Genomic DNA, 20,600 nt, shown 5'->3' on the forward strand with positions numbered 1-20,600 from the left:
AAGCCTTGGTGCTTAGATCCCAGCCAGGAAAAGGTGTCACATAGCTGATTACACACAGCAGACCAGGATTACACATGGTTAATGCCTGATTAGGAGTTAAATTAATATTGACTGTCGATAGTAAACTGTAATGATTTATTTAGCTAAAAATAAATAAGAAATGTCATAATGCAATCCCAGTGGCCTACTGTGATAATTAAACATACTTACAAATCTTGTGCTGACAGGGAAGACACAGGTCCATGGAGTGTTTTGCACTGTGTTAAGACAAACACAAAGACAAAAAAATCTCCAAAAGATCTCTCCATGCAAGGCTGGGTATGGCAGAAAAACCTGCATTAACAGTTTTGCCCCTACATTTATGATTTCTCCTGTAGATAAATCATTTAAGGGCTGTGGGCATGCAAAGGCCAGCAGGCAATTGCCTGTCCACTCTTCTCTTTCAGCTGCACAGAGGCTCAGAGCCAGAGCACCAGATGTTATCTGATACTCAGATGATGGCTGCAGGTAAAAAGCACATCTTTTTGCAGATACGGTTTGAAAATCAACCCCAGCATTCCAACAGGACTGGAGTTTTATGTCTAGAGCACATTTCTAGCCTTGAACTGTGTTATTAGTGCTGGAGAGGAGCACAGCCTGTCCTGGAAAACTGATGTGCTGGCAGAATTTCCTTACTGGTGGCAGCATTTTCTGAGGGGTGAAGTGGAGGAGAGTTTCCTTCTCTCCCTCACTTTGATGGATTGTGCTGGAGAGCAGAGACATAGGAGGTGTCAGGAGTGATGGAGTGATGCTGACAAATGAGCTCTAGAAAGTTACAGTGGCATCTTTGTGAATGTGTTTCACGTTCAACATTTAAGATGTTACCATTCCCCTGTCCTCTGCCAGAGCCCCAAAGTGCTCTGGAGCTCAGCCATCAGAGAGCTGGGTGAGAGCAGAGGGGAAGGGGGATGTGTAAACAAGCTTTGTGTCCTACTGGCCTGGTTCACAGGCAGCAAATTGCTTTGGGAACAGAGTCCCACCTTCAGCTGCCACAGGGATTTGCTCAGGGAGAGTGTCAGAGCCTGGAGAACAAACACTGTGGGTGCAGGAGCTGTAACTCTCCTTGTCCTTCTTCCTTCCAGCTTGCTGCATTAGAGAGGCAAGTGTTTGACTTCCTGGGCTACCAGTGGGCTCCCATCCTTGCCAACTTCCTGCACATCATCATCGTCATCCTGGGGCTCTTTGGCACCATCCAGTACAGACCGCGCTACATCGTGGTGGTGAGTTGTCCCGTCCCTGAGGGTCTCTTCAGGCATGAGACCTCCCCAGAGAGGACTTGCAGGTGGTCAGGAGTCTGGTTCTCTCGGAGGCACCGGCAAGAAAGCAGTTTGAGATGACCTTGTGTTGTTTCAGGGCTGTTTATTTATCTTTAAAAATGTTTCAGCCAGCCTGACACAGGTCCGCTCTGCAGGTTGACCATTGCAGAAGATCCCCTAGGCGGGCTGTGCCAAGGTCTTTATACCCTAAACTAAGTATACAATATTTACAAATTTTCCCCAATGCCATGCAATCTGTTTATAATATCCAGTTCTTTCCCCATCCAATCTGTGGTTCCCAGGGTGCAACTTCAGCATGGGTGACACGAAGAAGAAGGAGGAAGAAGCCCACCACACCCAGGATCCTCCATCTTGACCACATGGCCCTTAATATAAACAATCTAAAAACCCACTCATACTACATTCTAATATTCTAATTTACACTCTACTCATCATTATTTTCTGTGTCTCTTCTCTCAACGTGGGCAAATTCTCCTAAGGAGCTAAATCCAGCCCCTGCAGCTCCTGGACAGCAGTTGGGGGTCTCTGAGAGGTCTGCCAGGGGGGTCTTTGCATCCCCAGAGGAGCCAGGGAGATACCCTGGACTCCCACAGTGAGTGACCCTGGGCTGCCAGCCAGAGCTGTGCCAGCCAGAGCTGTGCCAGCCCCAGAGCTGTGCCGGGGGGAGGTGGCACTGCTGGGGAAGGGCAGAGCCCCTGGCAGATCAGCACCAGCCCTGCACGCTCTTCTAGCAGGAGGTGCCTGGCTGTGCCCAGGAATCCACTGTCAGCTGTGCCTGTGCCAGGCTGGGGAGGTTTCAGGTAATTCCTGCTGGTGCTGAGGCAGCCTTGCCCAAACACTGCCCAGCAGAGAGGGAGGGTGAGGGGCTGGACAAATGCAGCACAGAAACTCTGACAGCCCTCCAGGCTCCTGCCCCTGTGTGTCTTATTGAATATGGAAAACAGAGGAAGAGAAAAAGGATTTCAGTGCTGACTCAGGGCATTCCACTGCCCCCAGCTAGAGCACACATACATAAATATAAATAATATAAATATAAATGCACATTAATTCCAGTGACTTCCTAATGTTTGTTGCTTCTCTCTCCCCAACCCCATTCCTTCCCAGTATGCCATCTGGACTGCAGTCTGGGTCACCTGGAACATCTTCATCATCTGCTTTTATTTAGAAGTGGGAGGGCTCTCAAAGGTGAGTGCCCAGGCTTGCAGCAGAGGGGATGGAGCTGAGTGGGGAGGGGAGGGAGGCATGGCTGAGGTGAGGGGTGGGAGCAGGTCCTGCCCTCCTGCCTGTGGAGAGTTCTGTTTTATCAGGGATGGGAATACTGCCGCTTGTATGGGAAACTGAGGAGCCACTGCTGATTTCTGGAGCTCTTGGCTGGCTGGTGCAGGTGGCTGGAATAAACCCTGCCCTCTCAGCAGGTCGAGTGCATTTGCTTTCCAGAGGTGAGAGCAGGCCTGGCAGCAGGGCCATCCTGAGGGGAGAGGGGGTTTGGGGGCCAATTCCCAGCTGTGATGCAGAGGAGGCTGAGGAGGGTTAGGAGATAACAGACTGCAGCTGATGCTCTTGATCTGAGCCCACCTTGGCAGGCAGGTGTGTGGTGGAGGGCAGGGCCCTGGTGCAGCACCTGAGTGTGGGCTCTGTGCCAGCCTGGCCCAGGGAGGGGCTGCAGCAGCTCTGCCTGGGTTAACCTGAACCAAAGCCTCTGCTGGAGCTCTTCTCCTCACCAGCTCTTCATATTTCTGTGCCTCCCAGTCCTGCTGAAGACTTGCTGCACTTCAGCAGCAGGGATAAAGACCTGGTTGTTGCCACACCAGGCAAGATATTTCCTGCTGTACCTTTGGGAGAGGCTCCCCTGTCTGTGAACAGAGAACATCCCTCCCCAGAGGGATCTGGCTCATCTTCCCTGCTTTAATTCTTCCTTCTTAAGTACAGTGGTAGTTACTCATGGCTGCTGGCCAGGCTGTTTGTGAGTTCATATGCAAAGCTCTTTGAAGACTAGCTGAGTATTGCTATCTGCCTAATGAAGGGTGAGTCAGAAATAATAAAAATGGGAGGCAGGCCCTAAATTAAGCCTGGGCTGCAAGCAATGAATTGTGAGTGTTGCTGCAGCAGAGCAGACTGAGTGATTGTGGGATGCAGGTTCATTTCAGAGCACTCCACATCTGGCCTGAGTTCCCAGGTCATGCATTGGAGTTGCAGTCATAATTGGAATTGCCCTGTGGTTTTTATCAGGCCTACAGCAAGTCAGGAGTGGCAGCCTAAATCCTTTGAAGATAAGAAAATGTAACTTCCTAATGTCTCAATTCGTCTTTATTTCCCCTCTCAATTATCTCCATAAACTTTGAGGGAGTTCTTGCCCAAAACAGTGATTATTCATAGTCTGAAATCTCAGCCTGAGATGATCTCGATGTTGGCTGTGACCAACTTTAAAAAAAGAATTTTATGTAACTGTTTAAATGCTCCCTTTTGCAGAGAGAGTGTTGGCTTGATGAACTGCTCTGGGAGCTTCTCAGAGCCAGTGTTTGCTTCCAGCCAGCTGGATACTCATGTTTGCTGATCCCAACCTGCACTGCAGCACGTCAGGTTGCTGTTCTGCAATTCAAAATTCCTTTTTTTGTGCCACAGAGGAGCTTCACCTGGTAACCCTGCTTTGTGCTGGGGCTCATTTTAGCCAAGCCAGCACACACAGAGAGGCTTTATTTAGCCCACAGGGTGACACTTGTGACTGGGGATGTTTTTTATAGATCTGGGCTGCAGTGTAAGTTGTTACTGACTCAGTGGACTTCCCTCTCAGGCTGAAATGAAAAATTAGTTCATTTAATGGCAACCAGCAAAACCAAGAGAGAGTTTGTGCTTGTTTGGCTGTGAAGTACTTGACAGGCTTGCCTCTGTTCTTAATGAGTTGTCCTCACTTTAAAAAGCTGTTTTGTAAGGAAAACTAATGATGCTGCTTTCTGTCTTCCTCACTTTCACTGAAGTAATTCGGGTCTTTGTAGTGGAAAAACAAATTTTTGCTTCCACAAGAGACCAAAAGATCCACCTGAAGCAGGAGCTGAGGTTTCTGTAGGACACTTCACAGGCTGGGCTCTCCTGCTGCACTCTGGAAACCTGATCCAAAGCCAGCTGGTGTTTTATTGATCTCAGCCCTGGGATCAGACCCCTCAAGGACACCTGGGCTTGGCTGTACAAGGCTTGGGCACCTGTGTATGCCCAGGACCTTGGGAGGAGCTGCTCTATAGCCCTGATGAGGAGTCAGTGTCAAAGCTCATCATGAGCCTGGCAGTAGGCAGGGAAATTGCAAATATTGGAAGAAGAGCTTTGTTGGAGGGAAGCTGATGGAGCTGGTCTGATAAACACTAACTCATTAGCTACCAGACTGAGCAGAAGCACTCTGGGGAGTGCTTGGACAGGGCTGTGCTGCTCTGCAAGTCCCTGAAGGGGCTGAGAGCTCTGCAGGTCTTCAGGGTGATGTTTCCTCTGTGATTCCTGGTGAGCCTGGGGGAGTGGGAGAGTGGCATTCCTGCCAGCCCTGCACTGACCCTGCTGTGCTCTGACAAGGGCAGCCTGCCAGGGCAGCTCTGCCAGCAGCTTATTTACAGTGAGAGCATGCAGGGAGGGCAGGGGACTCCAGAGAATGGAGTTTAACTTGGTGCCTGCTAATGACAGCCCAGGGCAGCTGAGACAGGTGATAACTCAGGTGGGCTGGGAAAGGAGAGAAAGGATTCAAGTGTTTCCATGTAACAGATTTAAGAAAAGCCCAGGGAATTGAAAACATGAGGAAACAGTGATGTGCAGTCACTGCACATAAAAACCAGTTCTTTGTGCTGTGCTGCCTAGGTCTGATCTCCCAGTGGTGAAGGAATACAGGATGGGAGCAGGAAGTGATGGTCACAAGAACAGGGATGTTGCTCTTATGCCCCCCAGCTTTGGGTGTTTGGCTGATTTAATGAACACAAACCAGGGACCCCATGAGTGACTTGGCAGAGGGGTTGTCACAATCCCTCAGTTATAAACTTTAGGTCATGAGTAGAATAAGGACTGGCAGATGCAATTTGGCTCTTTGTTTTCCCTTACCAAGGAATTGTTCTCTGCTGCATCTTTCCTCTGTTCCATTGTCTGCCACCACTTCTCACTCTCTCTTTCCTCCTGTCTTTCACATTTCTTCACCCTCCAGCTTATTCCAGCATGTCCATTCCATGGCCATGGAATTGCTGAGGATGCTGTTCTGGTCAGCCCTGCTCAGGGGAGTTCTAACTTGTCACTAACCAGCTACCAATCACTAGTTACACTGAATTTTTTATTGGAAAGGAAAACACATTTTACTGATCACTGAATCTATTCCCTACTTCTTGGAAGAGCTAAACTGACTTGAATTCTGTCTTTCTATCCTGCCAGGGTATTTTATCTTGGAATCTTTTCTTAGCAGGAGTAAGAATGTGAAATGTGGCACAGCAGAACTTCTTGGCTGGCCAGACAGAGGTGGATCTGCACAGGTGTCTAAGGAAACCCTTCCCCTGCTGCTGGAAGGGCCCCCAAGCACCCAGCCCATGCCAGCTCCCCTGGAAGTGCTCTGCCAGGGAGCAGAGTCCTGGAGCAGCCTGGATTTGCAGAGCTGCTCCTCAGCCCTGGCAGGCAGGTGGTGATGGATGTCTCTGAGCAGCTTTTGGCAGCATTGCCTTGCTCTGCTCATACTCCTGAGCTCACTTGCAGCTCCAAGTGCTGTGCCACTGCTCTGTGCTGGGGCTCACAGCCCAATTTCCAGGTTGCTGTTCCTCCTCCTGTCCCATCTCCCTCTTCTCCCTCCATCTGGCCCTTTGGGTAGGTGAATTGCTGGGAGCTAGCTCTGAAGTTTCCAGGCTGTGTTTGCAATAATATGTTAAGCTTCTCCCTGTCTACTCGAGCGTGAAACACATCCCTCCTGCAACCCTTCAGTCTGAGTCAATTATTAAAATCCTGCTGCTAAGACATATGAGCATATGTCTGTCCAGCTGCCATGCTGACTGACTTTTCATCATGTACTTGAGAAATGTTCAGAGAGGTTTAAGGAACTGGTGTCCTGTATTTCAATGTACTCCTTTGTCTTTTCCCTCTGGAATTATTCTTCTTGAATGGTGATATCTATTTTTTTTTTTATCCTTCCTTTATATTCTCTCTTGTCTATGCACTGCTTTGATCTGAATCCAGAGCCATGGTGGTCTAAATCTCCTCTTGAAATGGAAGCAGCCCTTGTGAGTCTAATAGGGGTTATTTGTATTTCAGAGAATCTGGATGGCATCTTGGGAGGATTTTGTACCTGGTTAAAATACCAGGAGGATGGATAAATTCACATGTATGTAAAACTGTCCCTCAACTCCTTCTAAATTTAGAACTTAGAAGCCTGGGATTTGGCTTTTAAATGCTGTGGCATTGTCAGCCACTGGGAGTGTTTCTCTGTGTCTCAAGGTGGTGCAGGATTGAAAGATGAACATTATATTTCCTATTTTAATAAGAAATGTTTCCATCTAAAAAGATTTTAAGTGATTCTTCTGTCGAGCTCTGGTGGCTCCCAAACAAGGCTCAGTTTGTTGCAGAGCTGTCCTAGTGTGGTTCTGCCTGATAATTAAGGAAATTTGGGGGAGGCAGTTCAGAAGGCTGTTAACAACAAGATGTAAAACCATCTCTGTTAGTGTCCCTCAGAAAATCATTTGAGAGCAGCTTTCAGGAAGCTATTTTAGCACATGATCACAGCTGGCTCCGTGGGTGTTGGAGGTAGGTGTGAGTTTCCCGTGGGACACGCTGGGGAAAACAGGCTCATGGAAATGTGGCTGCTGCACTCTCAGAGCTGCTGGCTTCCCTCTCACCCTGGTGGCAAATGGGGGCAGCCAGGTGCTACAGCACTTCAGAGTGAGATGAGATTTTTTTTTTGGCTGGCCTTCAAGGAGCTCCCAGAAAGGAGCTTGGATTGCTCCTGGCTGGGGTTCCCTCCAGGCTGAGGTGAAGGAGGCAGTGGCCAGACACACACAGAGCCACTGCTGGGGCTGATTAGCATCTCCCAACCCACATTCCACTTCTGGGAGCATTTCAGTGTGTTTATATTTCAAATGCATCCCAGAAAGCTTTTGGGAAACAGCTGTTCCCTAAACCTTCTTCAAACTGGCTCTTTTCTCCTGATTTTTGTGTGCTGTTCCAATCCATGGTTTCGCTTCTCTCCAAGTGTATCCTCACAAACGAAGCTGACAAACCACGGGAGACATCCTGGAGTTGTTTTTGTAGTCTCCCAGCAAGCTCTGAGCAACGGGAGGTCAATTAAGGGATTTTATTGAGTGCTCTTTTCATTGTGCCCCATCACACAGGTATCCAGGGACACAGCAAAGGAGCAGCTCTGCTTTGCATGTTGACACCCTCTGGTTCGTGCTGCCCTCGTGCTCCAGACAGGTGCTGGTTCAGGAAGGTGGCTCTGAACAGACACATTCCCTGATCCCAGTGTGCAATCAGCATTCACTTTACATCTGTGAGATTGATGGCTTGTGAGTTCGAGGCATTGTGGCACTTTCAGAATCCAAATGTGCTCAGTTTTTCCAATCAGCTCTTCACTGCCGTATAACTTTTTCTTTTTTTTTTCTTTTTTGCTCAGTGCTGGAGTGTGACTGTGGGCAAAGAGCAGTGAGTGCTGGTTAGGACCTCCTGTTCCTCCACCTGCTCACCTCCAGCCACACCTGTTCTGCTTTTTCAGGCTGAATTCACAAGCAAGTTCATCTTCTGCAGCAAAGCTAAGCCAAATCTCTGAGGGCTGAAAAAAGGGAGATTCTAGGAGGAAAGCAGCCCGTTTCTTACTTTGCCAAACACACTGTAAGGAGCAGGGAGGACACTGGGGGTCTGTCTGCATCAGTGAGGCAGAAGGTTTGGGAAGGCACCATCTGTGAGCTGGGAGAGGGAAGCCCTGGGGACTGAGGTTAGAACAGATCCTGAGGTGCCCTGGGGAACAGCTTTGGTTCAGTGCTAATGGGGGAGCCCCAGGCAAAGAAACAGGAATTCACTTGGGGGGGTTGGTTGTTTTGGAGGTTTCTTTCTGTTTATTTGTTTGTCTGTGAGGGTTTGTTTGGCTTTTTGAGAAAGATGATTGCTTCTTTCCCCAACCAAAGCAGTGAGAGAGAGAAGAGCCCAAACACTGGAGGCCTGGCTTTGGCTAGGAAAAAGCCTCAGAACACACAAACTTGGGGGGAAAAGAACAAGCTTTGCAGAAAAGCTGTGATTTGGTGACTTTCTGAGATGTGTGTGGGCCACTGAAGGGTGAAGCCCAGGAGAGGGGTAAACTCCCAGCTATTGAAGGAGTTTTCCCCATTGTCTGTGCTAGTCTGGCTGCTTTTGCCCCAGTGCCACTCTCCATCTCTGTGCCCTCCATCTCTGACAAGCACTTGCCATCTGCTGTGGTGATTATGTCAGGAGCTTGGCAGCTGTCTTCTCACTTAATTGTCCACATTTCTCAGCACGTGCTTCCTGCAGCAGATTTGGATCAGGGCTTCAGGCTGCCTTGGGGTGTCTGTGCTGCAAGGAGGGTCCCACACAGGTGGGGCAATTGGGGGCTGTTATCTGGTTCCCTGGCTGGCATTCAGGTTCCTGCCCCTGTGACTGGAGTTTGGTCCTGGAGATGCTTTGCAGTCCATGTTTTATATCTGCAGGACTGCCTGGCTTGGCTCCTGTGCTGGCTGTGGAGACAGCCCTCTCTCCAGAGGGTAATTTTGGAGCAGGAGCTTGGACAAGCTGCCCTGAATCTGTTTTTCCTTTTGGCTCTACACAGAGCTGACACAAAGGAGCTGCCATGTGAGGTTTTCCATGTTGGGGAGTGTGAATACCCCAAGCTCTGACTGCAGCTGTTCTGGGAGTCACAGCTTTCCTCCTGGGGCTGTGTAGGAGCCTGGCACGAGCAGTGTGAAATAGTTCATGGATAGGTGCTAAAATCTTTAGTAATGGGAGGGTGACGTGTAGATCCAGCATTCATCCTTCTCTGTAGGGATACAGATTCTCTGCCTTTAGATTCTTTAATCTATTCTTCAGAATAAAAATTCCAACTCCTTGTTTTGTGGTCAAAAGGGATTGTTGATTCTGCATCAAAGTGACCTGAGAGGATTTCAGGGGCAGCCAGCACTTGGCACTCATCCATGAAGGGTTGCAGCTGTTCAGACAACCATGAGTTGGTGTTTTACCTGCAGGAGGGTCCTGCAAGCTCAAAATCCCAAAGCTCTTCTGAGTATTCATATAAATACCACAATTTTCTCAAGTGTGAGGAAAGTGTGGTCATTTTAAAAGAAGCACCTGGCTGCACACCAAAGCCTTGCACTCCTTGTGTGCATTTCACTCTCTAATGCCCTCAACTGGTTTAAAGTATTTACCTAGCAAAGACAAGGGAGCAAAACAAAAAGCCTCTTGAGGTAAAGTTGATAAGAAATTGCAGGGGAGGTGTTTGCAAGAGGCTGCAGTCAACATTGGGAGGTCAGCTCAGCTGACCTGGGGCTGACAGGAGGTGCAGAAGCACCAGATGTGAAGAGTGTGGAAGGAAAACAGGCAAAAGTGGTACAGGGTCTTGTCAGATGTGTTAAAAGCTACGAACAGAATCTGTTGGGTTTTGAAACTCACTTTGGGGTTATGAAGTTCATATTTTTCAGCTGCTCGTGTTGATTCCTGTGCTGGGAAGAGCCTGGCAGGACACTTAGTGCTGCCTTGTTTACCTTTCCCCTCTAGAGTTACAGGGTTCATCTCCCAAACCCAAAACTTGAGGGTTCTTTTCTGAGTGAAGAAACCCCTAGCAAAATGTTCTTGGGCCTGCAGCCTGCATCCAAACTGTACTACAGACTGGTGGAATAGATGTTTTGCAGGGCTGCCTCAGGAATGGTTCTCACCACAGCAGCCTGCCTGGGAAATATGTTTACATTAGATAATAGGAGGAAATTCTTCCCTGTGAGGCTGGGGAGGCCTGACACAGGGTGACCAGAGAAGCTGTGGCTGCTCCATCCCTGGAAGTGTTCAAGGTCAGGCTGGACAGGGCTTGGAGCAATTTGGGATAGTGGAAGGTTCCTTAAGGTCCCTGCCAAACCAAACCATTGCATGATTCTGTGAAGGAATATCAATCCTATGTACTTTGATCTGTGCTAGCATTTTTGAGGAGTGGAGATCTCAGAAACCAATTTTCCCATTGATTTAATACACCCTCCATCTGACAGCAAGTCTGACACTCAGAGTAAAGAAATCTCTGCCACTTTCCCCTTTAGGACAGCGAGCTCCTGACATTCAACATCTCCCGGCACCAGTCCTGGTGGAGTGAAAATGGCCCTGGCTGTGTGAGGAAGGAGGCTCCAATGTCTGGCATCAAGGGGCTGGATAACCATTCCTACATCTCAGTGATAGGCTGTGCCCTGGAGTATCGCTACATCGAGGTCATGCACAGCTCCTTCCAGATCCTCATCGCGGTGAGTGCCTGCCCAGCCCAGCCCCTCCTCACCACAAATGCTTTGCTTTGCTTTTCCCACAGATTGGCTTGGTATTTTCTACCATTTTTTTGTGTTGCCTTGTTGAAGAAGCCTCTGTAAATGGGTTTTGTTCGATTGTTCTCCTGTTCTGTCTCTTGCAAAAAATACTGCTTGGAACAGTTGGAAATGGGTATCAGCAACCTGATGCCTGAAGTAATCTGGGCAACCAGACAGTAACAAAGGGTTCTGTTAAGGGTTCTGTTGAGCTGTGGGAGTTCATGTTTTGACAAGGACAGAGACCCTTCTGGAGGAGGGACCAAAGAAGTTTTGACAGGACAAGAGGAAATGGCATCAGATTGCACTGGGGAGGTTTAGTTTGGGGACAATTTCTGCACAGAAAGGGGTGTAAAGGCCTGGAACAGACTGCTCAGGGAAGTGGTAGAGCCACCATGCCTGGAAGTGTTCTGAAAATGTGTGGGCATAGCACTTGAGGACATGGTTTAGTGATGAACGTGCTGGTGATGCTGGGTTGATGGCTGGCTTGATCTTAGAAGGCTTTTTCCAACCTTAATTCCATGTTTCTGTGAGGAATTGCTCTTTCTCCCCATGGCTCAGTGAGGGATGCTGGGGCACATACCTGAACATTTGTTGTGAAGAATGTTGTGATTTCATCTCTTAAATGAAAGCAACTTTTAGGAGGCAATAAGCAGCACATTTTCCTTCTGCTGATACCCAAGATATATTCACTAAGTTTTCATCCACTTTTTCCTCATCACGGTCTTCCTCAAGCTTTTGAAAGTACTCTGCAAAAATGCAGCATCCTTAGCATTCATTGTTAATTGTCTCTCACTTTTCTGTAAAATTTACTGAAATAAAATATCCCTTGTACCACTCACTTCTGTGGTACTCTTGTATTTTGTAGCTCACATCTCTAATTTTTAGTTACAAACATGAACTGGGGAGCCATTCACCTTTTGGCTTTCAGTTTTGGCTTAAAAAATAAAGGTGATTTGCTCTGTTTCAATGCTGAAGGATAACAGAGATTTCTCAAGTTTCTGCAGTGCCAAGTCCTTCCCTGCACATTTTTGGTACAGCTTTGTGCTGTGCTGCTCCTGCATTTCCTATTGGGGATGGTCTGTGTGACCTGCAGGGAGGGGGGAAGGCTCAGGCCCTTTCTTGCCATGTCACAGAGGAGAGGAGAGGCAGAAGCTCCTGTTTCCTGAGCTGGAAGTGCTCCCTGGCACGTGTGCTGGCTGTTAATGTTCCCTCAGCTCTCCTTTGAGGCAGATGATCCACATGAATCTGTCTGTGAGCTGCCTGTGTGTGAGAAACAAAGCTGTGTGTCCAGGAGAATACAGCCTGGTGTGTTTTAGAGAAGGTTTTTGGTGCTGTACCTGAGCTGGGTGAAACAAGGGCAGTTTTTGCAGTCGTAATATCCCTTTTTAAAGCTCTCTCTCAGCATCCTTCCTGAGCTCCTTAACTGGCACAGCCCCTGTGCCCTGGGCTAGAGGTTGAGCCAACAAATGGTCCTGATTTTGTTTGGACTAGATCTTTGTTTTTGGCAGCCTACTGACTTAGGCACATGGCCCTGGGCTGAGTGATCACTCTGATATACAGGACTCTGTCTCTGGCAGTGGCTTTTCCTTTGCTTCTTCCCAAAGGCACATGACAATATTCTCTGTGCTCTGCAAAACACCACTAAAGGCCAGATGGGGAGAGAGGAGGGAAATATAAGACAAAATAGGATTTAGGGAAATACTTTCTTTCTCCCTGAGATTTAAGGTGCAATAAATTTTTCAGTTCTAAACCCTGGAAATGGGGTTAAAACACTTGCAGGCAAGAAACCCATATGTGCTGAGCTATGCAGCAAACTAAATTTCTACTTGTCCTGTAATAAAACAGAGTATTGAAGCCCCAGGTCTGTAACTGCTGCTGGCTCTGAAATGCTCATGAAATTTTGTCGTGTAGTGGGAGAAATGGAGCTTTCCCCCTCTTCTTTGAGGTCAGGGAAAAAGCAAATCTTCTTTCTCCCTCAGACCTTGCCTGAAAGCAGTCAGCCAATTCTCTCCCTTTTTACTCTCTGAGGGTCAAACTCTTTGATCCCTGCCAGCATCTTTTTCTGTTCCCTTTATCTCACTTTGAGGCAGGTTTTATTACGGGCAGCTGTCCCCAGAGCCTGGCAGGTACAGTGCTGCAGACAGGCAGGACGCAGATCAATAGCACAAAAACACAACCAGCAACTTGAAGGCTCAGGGGATGCAGCAAGAGACATGACCTAGTTCCCTCCTTGTCTGAGACCAGAAGAGTCAGTTCCCTGTTTGGAAGGGCAAGGGACAGGCAGAACTGTGCTTTCAGTAGTTTGTTTTTGCTTTGTCTAATGTTTTTTAGAAGTTGTGGGGTGGTGGGTGTGTTGTGCTTGGTTTGGTTTCCACCCCAGATACAGCACTGTGAAATTCACGCTGTTTGAATATGCAGTGCCCAACTGTGAGCACTTTATTTTTATATTTTTTCTGGAATTTCCAATTCCTTGAGACTACTGAGGGACTGTACTGCAGTGTTGTGCACTCGGGGCAAGGTTCCCTGAATTCAGTCTTGCATGCCAAAGGAGATGGAAAGCAAACCTGGACCCATATGGTGAGCACAGTGTTGGCTGTCAGCTTGACTCCTGCTGATTATATCATCCTGCTCCTGGGCATACATTTGAGGATACATAAGGTCTCAGTCTGCTTTTGCTCAGAGCTTGTCTGTACTCCTTGAAGGCAAAAGCAATTCCTTTAATCTGGAATGCAATCAGACTTGGGCACATTAGTCACCACACGTGATACAAGTTGCTGTAGGGCCCAGTATGAGAATCTTTCTCAATGCTTTAGCACAAAACACATCAGAGTTAAAAGCTCCTTGTGGCAACATCTAAAAGTCTGTCCTGGTATAGAAATTAACTGTAAAGATAATCCTACCAGCCCAGGTAGGAAATGCAGCAGCAACTACTTTGTCAAGATAAGAATCTGCTTTGCTCTTGCCTTAGCAAGGATTCATCTTGCACATCCCCAACTCGCCAGCTAGCAGGGAGAGAAGTGATTCCCAGCTCTGAAATACCTGGCATAGCTCTGGGCTGTCCATATGGTACTTCTGGGAGTGGGGAGTGTTGGGCTTTTCCTGAGGCTCCACTGAATGGGGCAGAAATTGGAAATGTCTTCCCAGCCACCAGAACTCACTGCCTGCCTGTCTGTTGTTTTCACTCAGACTGACAGGTTGGAAGGTTCCCAGGGAGGCAGCAAGGCAAGCCTTGACAGCAGATGTTATGTGAGAACCAGTGCACAAGAGAAGCCTTGCTCTTGGCACAAGGTAGATTTTCAGTGGTTGTAATTGCATCCAAAGAGTAAAGAAGGTCAAGGAATTAAAGGATTTTGATTGCCTCTCTTTGGCTATCTGATCACAATAGCTCTTTCACAAGCTGGATTTTTGCTTTCTCATAGCAGACTTCCCTTCATTTCCCCCACTGATGTTAGTGTGCACCTTTCATTAGCTCTGATTAGAAGTGAAACCTAGAATGCATCTGCCCTGAAAGAAGAGACTTTGCACCTATTCTCCGTGGTGGAAGAGCAGTGGCAAGTTTGTCTGTTGAGAGAAGAGTTGGAGAATCTTCACTAGAACAGAGGCAGACTAAAGCTAAGATCTTACACAAGTAACAGTAAACTTCCTGAGATTTGCCTTCCCATGCTTTGTGTATTTTGCACACTTGCAGCCAGCTGGTCCCTTTCTGCAGGTTTTCCTCAAATTTATTCTGCCTGCCTCCACCTCCTTCATCCAGCGCTGCTGTTTTATGAACAGCTTTCACCTCTCTATTAAAAAGTTAACTTCAGAGCACTGAGGGGCAGGGGGGATGCTCAGCCATATGTTTCCCTCATTCCCTTGGGGCACACTTGTCTCTTGCTGTCTTTCCCACTCTGCCTGCCTGCAGAGTGCTGGGGCAGCCCAGCTCCATCCTCTCCTGTGGGGCAGCGTGTGCGTTCCCAGGCTGACAGAACACACCTGCCCTCAACATGTGTTCCTCATAAAAAGCTTAACCAGATCCTTCTGCAGCTTGGAGAAAGCTGGTACTGCACATGCAGAACTAGCAGAGAAACAGCAGCAGAGGCTAAAACCCTGGAACATTCTTTGGGGAATTAGAGCAGTGGCTTAGTGTCATTTTACATCGCTGACGTTTTCCCTCCTCTTCCACCTCCCCCGATGTAATTTGCAAAGATCCAAGAATTGTTGGTATTTCCCAGGGATACAGACCTTAAACCCCTACTTTTTACTGAAATCAGCTGCCAGGATGGCACTTGGAGCAAGGGTGAAATTATTCCAAATTGTTGGCTTCTGTGGATCTTCTGTTCTGTGTTAATTGCTGATAAACTGGGTGATGTTTGGGGGCTCCACAGGTCGTTATCAAAGGTGGAGTTGGAAGGGAATTTTGGGTGTTTCTTGGACTCTGCTCATTCCAAAAGACTCTTCCAGGGGAAAGACTGGACAATAGGAGTAGTGTTTCTCCTCCTTAGCTGGTTTTCATTCATAATTTATTCCAAAGGTGAGACACAGGGATTCCCCTGAGTTCAGTTAATCCTTGAGATTATTTAACCTGAGTTTATTTAATTGCAGATGAATCCTTTAGAGTATTTAATTACAGTTTAGGTCAGCACAGAAAAGTCTGGAATTCATATTTATGTTGTACATCTCTTCCTCCCTTGAAAGTCTCCTGTTTTGGCCAGATTATAAGACAAAGCTTCTTTGAATAAGAAGTTCCATTAAATAAACAGGTTTTTTAATTGCTGAAGCTCATCTAAAGAAGGAATGGATTATAGAGTCAATAAAAAGTAAATTTTAAATACTAAACAAATTATTTTGAAACAAAGCCAGGAGATGGAAGGAATCAAAACCAAAAACCTTCCACTCCAATGGAGCTGGAATTAGAGATGTAGGGAAGTTCACTTAGTTCACTAGTTTTTGATTGGTTGATTTGTTTTTCTGAATGCAAAAAGTCACCTTAGTCATAAAGTGAAAAATGTATGGGGTGAGCAGAATGATGGTTGAGAGTTATGGGGCATTAATTTCTGTGCAAAACAAACTTCCCAAGTGAATCACATTGCTTGGTGCTTCTGAACCGTGAAAAATACCCAGAGCTTTATCAGGTTTGCTGTGACAGTACAGCTGATAATCGCTCCCAACTCTGCTCATAAACCGGGCAGGTAAATCATTTTCATTGTTAATTCGATCAGGAGTTTCCTGACACAGGTACGACATAAGATTTGTGTCTGTGTTTTATAGGGTATAATAATATTGAGTGGATTTAGAGCTGCCACTTTGCATGGCTGTTAACCCAAAGTTCCTGCTCTGAGAGCTGATGGGAAATTTGGGCAGGGAGAAAAACCATCCTAGAGTTCCCTTGGAGTCAGGATGTGTATTCAGGATGCATCTTTCCTGCCTGGATATTTGTATGTGTGTGCAAATTGCTGATTTGACCTGATGTAAGAGGCTGGATCTTGTAACTATAAAAATGCTCCAGCAAGTACAGAGGATGTGTGTGAGTGTAAGAGCTGAAATGAGGGATGTGGGGTTCCAAGTTGCTCTTTAAAATGCTGTTTATTGTATCCAAATGATACAGCAATTCATGGGTCATGGGTGACAAAAGCTCAACTCAGCCTTTTCAGCCACAGCTGTGGGTTCATCTGAAGCCAGCTCTAGTTCTGGTTACAAGGCATTATATACTTTTTATTGCAGAGAATTTTACAACACGACAACCAATTAATACGTTTACTATTACCTACAATTTATTATAACTATTAATATTGCCATATTCATGTTACTGTTTTCCAATCACAAAAAGTTAGTATGTTACAGTTTAAGCTAAAAGTTTTTTTCAGTTTTCTTACAGTGAAAAGTTTAAAAATTTTTCTTTTTACTTGTAACATAGGCTTTTTATTTGTCTGTAAAAATCTTTTTACTTAGAAAAAACATATTTTGTTTGAAATGAATTTATTCTTTGCTCAGAGTCATAAAAGCCTCTTCCAAATCACTTTATCTTCTAGTTACCCAGTAAGACTCGCTCAGCAATCTTTTTCTTTTATATCAAAACTTGCTATTATTTCTTCTTTAAATTCTACATTCCAAGATCTTTCTGTTACACATACATATCTGTGAGACTTTGTCAAATCCTTACTCTTCCCAACGCTTGAGCACACTCTGAATTTGTTACTTGGGTTCAAATGCCATCCTGCTGGAGGTCGGGGCGTGCAGAAGGGTGGCAGGACATCTCTCGGGGTGCTGGGACGAGCAGGAATCGCTTTTGTTTTTCCGAGAGCAGCTGGGTAGGGTGGCACAGACAGGGATGAGCCCGAGGGATTCCCGGGTTTCAGCACCACGGCCAGAGCCCGGCCGGGAATCCTTGGGTTGGAGAGTTGGACAAGACCAAGGGGCTCCCCCAGCGCTGCCAGCACAGCACCGAACCCGGCCCCAGTGCCACTTCTGCTGGTCTTTTCAGTCCCTCCAGGGATGGTGACTCTACTGCCCTGGGCACGCTCTGAATGATGAAATATTCCCCAATATCCAGTCTAAACCTCCCCTGGCACAGCTTGGGGCCATTTTCGGTTGTCTGCTTGTTTCTTGGGAGAAGAGAGTGACTCTCACCTGGCTACAACCTCCTTCCAGGGAGTCACAGGGAGCATTAAGGGCCCTCCTCAGCCATTCCTCATCAAACTTGTGCTCCAGACCCCTCCCCAGTTTTGCTGCTCTGACCTGCCCAAAAACTGCCCCAAAATTCAGGAAAAAAAAAAAAAACAAAAACAATTTCCAAGTTTTATTGTATTGCAGTACAAGCAATATGAGTGAGGAAAAAAATCTCTGATACTTTGGGTGTGATTTGTCTGCCTTAAACAGCAATAGTTCTGTTGTGAGACAATTCTGAAAGGCTGCAGGTACAATCAGATTGGCCACTGCATGTGGATTTATATTTCCCTGTAGCTCACAGGAGCTTAGCCTGAAGCAGCCTTGCTTTCAGAGATGCCCAGCAGTGGAATGAGGGAGGCCCCAGAGCTACCTTTCCTCCACTGAGGTTTGGGATGTGCTCCCATAAGGCCCATCCAAGAGGAAAGGAGCGAGCTTTCTTCTCTTTCAGATTCTTATAGGAAAATCTTCAAGGAAAACCAGGGTTTAGTGATTCTACAAAACCATTCTATATCCTCCCAGCAAGGCATATTTTGTCAGGGGGAGCTGGAGAAACCACAAATGTTGTAAAACTCCCCAGCAGAAATCTCATTATCTTGCCTTTTGTTTTCGGGTGTGATGTATTTTTCTGTCATATTAAAAATGAATGGACTCTACTTTCCAAGCCCTCCCATGCATCATTCTGTCTCTGCTCAGAGTGAGTCACTGTGTGTTACAGGCTGCCTCTTGTTCCCAGGAATTGAGTTCACAGTGGAAAACAATTATGCCTCACAATAACTTTACTAACACAGTTACTGTCAACCAAGATCTCGCTAAGTGGGGTGCTGTGTAAAGATGTAAAATGAAGGATGGAGAGGATATTTGATTAACAGGAAGAAGGCAAAGCAAAATAAGAGCCTGCTGCATCAGGAATGCTTAATTCCCATAGTGCCAGGAGTTTGTTTCCTTGTTTAGGCTGAGGAGCACCTTGATAGTGAGCCTGAAGGAGGCAGCTCTGATGCTTTAGAGCTTCTAGAAATTACCAAGTTACTAAAGATTTTGGTGTTTCTGAACACTTCTGCCAGCACAGCACCATTCTTATGGTTAACCAATTTTCCATTTCATCTACATAAAAACTAGTCACCTCTAATTGGTAATTTAGCCCATATGACAGGAATGCTGAGCTGATGAGTTCTTGTCATTGAATCTCTGTCTCCTGTAAATTGTTGTCTGTGACACAAGGCCCTCTCCTGTATCCCCATCACTTCTTACAGAGAGTTAACTTGGCACAGTAGTTTCAGTTTCAACAAAGCCAACCCATGTTCCTGCCAATCATTCAGGCAACTGAAGGTGAGTTTTTACAAGTTTTCCTTCTGGAGTTTTGGGTGTGCTCCATCAGTGCCTTCCCTGACACCCACACCTGCCCTCCCTTCTGCAGCAAATACAACTTGGCTCCACAGTTACAGAAATGCTGCCAAGCTGAGTGCAAATAGTGCCTGCTGAAGTTGTGCCCAGTGGGTTCTGACCAGGCTCACACTGGCTGATGCTAAAATGATTTATTCTCTCTCTTTTCCAGCTGGTGGGATTTGTGTATGCCTGTTACGTGGTCAGTGTTTTTACAGAAGAAGAAGACAGCTGTAAGTATTTATCTACAGATCCCTTGGCAAAGGTTTTAGTAAATTTTACTTCTCTCTCAGATTTTTGTCTGTCAGGACTGAGCTGCCATCAGACTTCTTTCCATCCCTGCCCCTGTGTGTTATGGCACTAACTACCCTTCAAGGATCAGTTATTTTTACCGTGGGAGTATTTTTTCCCCATGTCACTCTGTGTTAGATGCTGTAATTCTGCTACACTTAGAGCACAAAAAGATCTTGGTTTTGGCTTCACAGCTGGACTAAGCCTTAGAGAAACTGGGCAGCTGCTTCTGTTCTCAAGCTCATATAGCCTGACAATAATGGCTCTGAAATATTACTGCTGTGATTAAAAGCACCTACAACAAAGCTTTCAGCCCAGGGCTCAAGTGGGAGACCTGCTGAGTCTCATGTGCCACAAGCTGAGGATGAAGCAGATCATGAGAGCTCTTGCCAAGAGCCAATCTGACCACTTAATTTAAGAGCAGAGGAAGTGCTGTGTTTGAATTACGAGGAGGAAGGAGCCAGCTCCTCGTGTTGGGTGCACAAATCTCTCCAGTGACAGCCAGTCACTGTGGCACGTGTCAGGGTAAGGACTCACAGCTCTGTGGCACCTCTGCAGGTATCCAGCTGCTCCTTGTCCCTCTAAAACACCCTTTGAGACCAATAATTTCACAGACAGAAAAATGGATGCATAGGGTTAAAGGAAATGCAAATTTAGATTTGTTTGGAATTGTGTTGGGTCTAGGCCAGTTTATTCCAGCAAAGGATCTCATCCAAAGGTTTTACATCCATGTATCCATTCTTTTAAGGCATTGATTAGGTTTGTGCAAGTAGCTTTGTTATTTTAAAGAGCAGCTGGCATGGAGGAGAGCTGGAAAACAACAGCTTTGAACTGAATATTTGAAAGTATGTGAAGAATGTGTTTTCATAGGAGTGAGAGGAGATGCATTACTTATCTGCCTCGTCCTTATGTTTTTTTCTTCCTTCCTTCCTGGCTGAACTCATTCTCCTGGCTTTATTGATCATTTCTTTAGAGCTTGGCAGTGCACTTAGAGAAGGTGCTACATTATAGTAATATTTTTTAAATTAGGCTATAGCTCTTCTATTAGCTAAATAGCTCCAGTTCTGAGCCCCTGCTGAATATTGTAAAGCAATAACTTGACAGAACTCATTTTTATAGTAGGGATCTGTTAGGAGAGGCAACAACATGGAAATAAGCTTTATCTAAGAAACACAGAGCTGGTAATTTCAGGATATGTATTTTTTTTTCCCCACTAACAAATTCACTTTCCCTCCCAGTTTCCCAGCTTGGAGTTAAAATGCCAGCTTGAATAATTAACAATGACAAACCATCAATATTTCACACTCACAGGGGTAGATCCTTCCAGTGACCTGAATAAATTTGAGCTGCGTTTTAATTTTCTCTTCCATTTGTGGTTTCCTTTAAATGTTGCTTTGATATGCAGCATGAAGTAATTATAAGTGCTGAGGCACATTAATCAGGAAGCTCATGCTAACGTGATTTTCAT

The 20,600-nt window shown here is 46.3% G+C and overlaps 1 protein-coding gene across 3 annotated transcripts in view; it reads left to right on the forward strand.

Moving 5' to 3' along the window:
* The window catches only part of NKAIN4 (sodium/potassium transporting ATPase interacting 4), a 50,181-nt gene that overhangs the window by 22,556 nt on the left and 7,025 nt on the right, over nt 1-20,600 (forward strand). For all 3 annotated transcript variants that reach the window (XR_013776308.1, XM_079321711.1, XM_079321712.1), the window contains exons 2-5: nt 1,122-1,259; nt 2,421-2,501; nt 10,559-10,756; nt 19,014-19,074. Coding sequence is in view for 2 of the 3 variants with exons in the window: in XM_079321711.1 (XP_079177837.1) it covers nt 1,122-1,259; nt 2,421-2,501; nt 10,559-10,756; nt 19,014-19,074 (478 nt within the window). In the remaining variant the exon portion in view is untranslated. The remainder of the gene's footprint in view (nt 1-1,121; nt 1,260-2,420; nt 2,502-10,558; nt 10,757-19,013; nt 19,075-20,600) is intronic.

The sequence above is a fragment of the Erithacus rubecula genome (assembly GCF_903797595.1).
Source record: "Erithacus rubecula genome assembly, chromosome: 18".
In the NCBI taxonomy this organism is placed as follows: Eukaryota; Metazoa; Chordata; class Aves; order Passeriformes; family Muscicapidae; genus Erithacus; species Erithacus rubecula.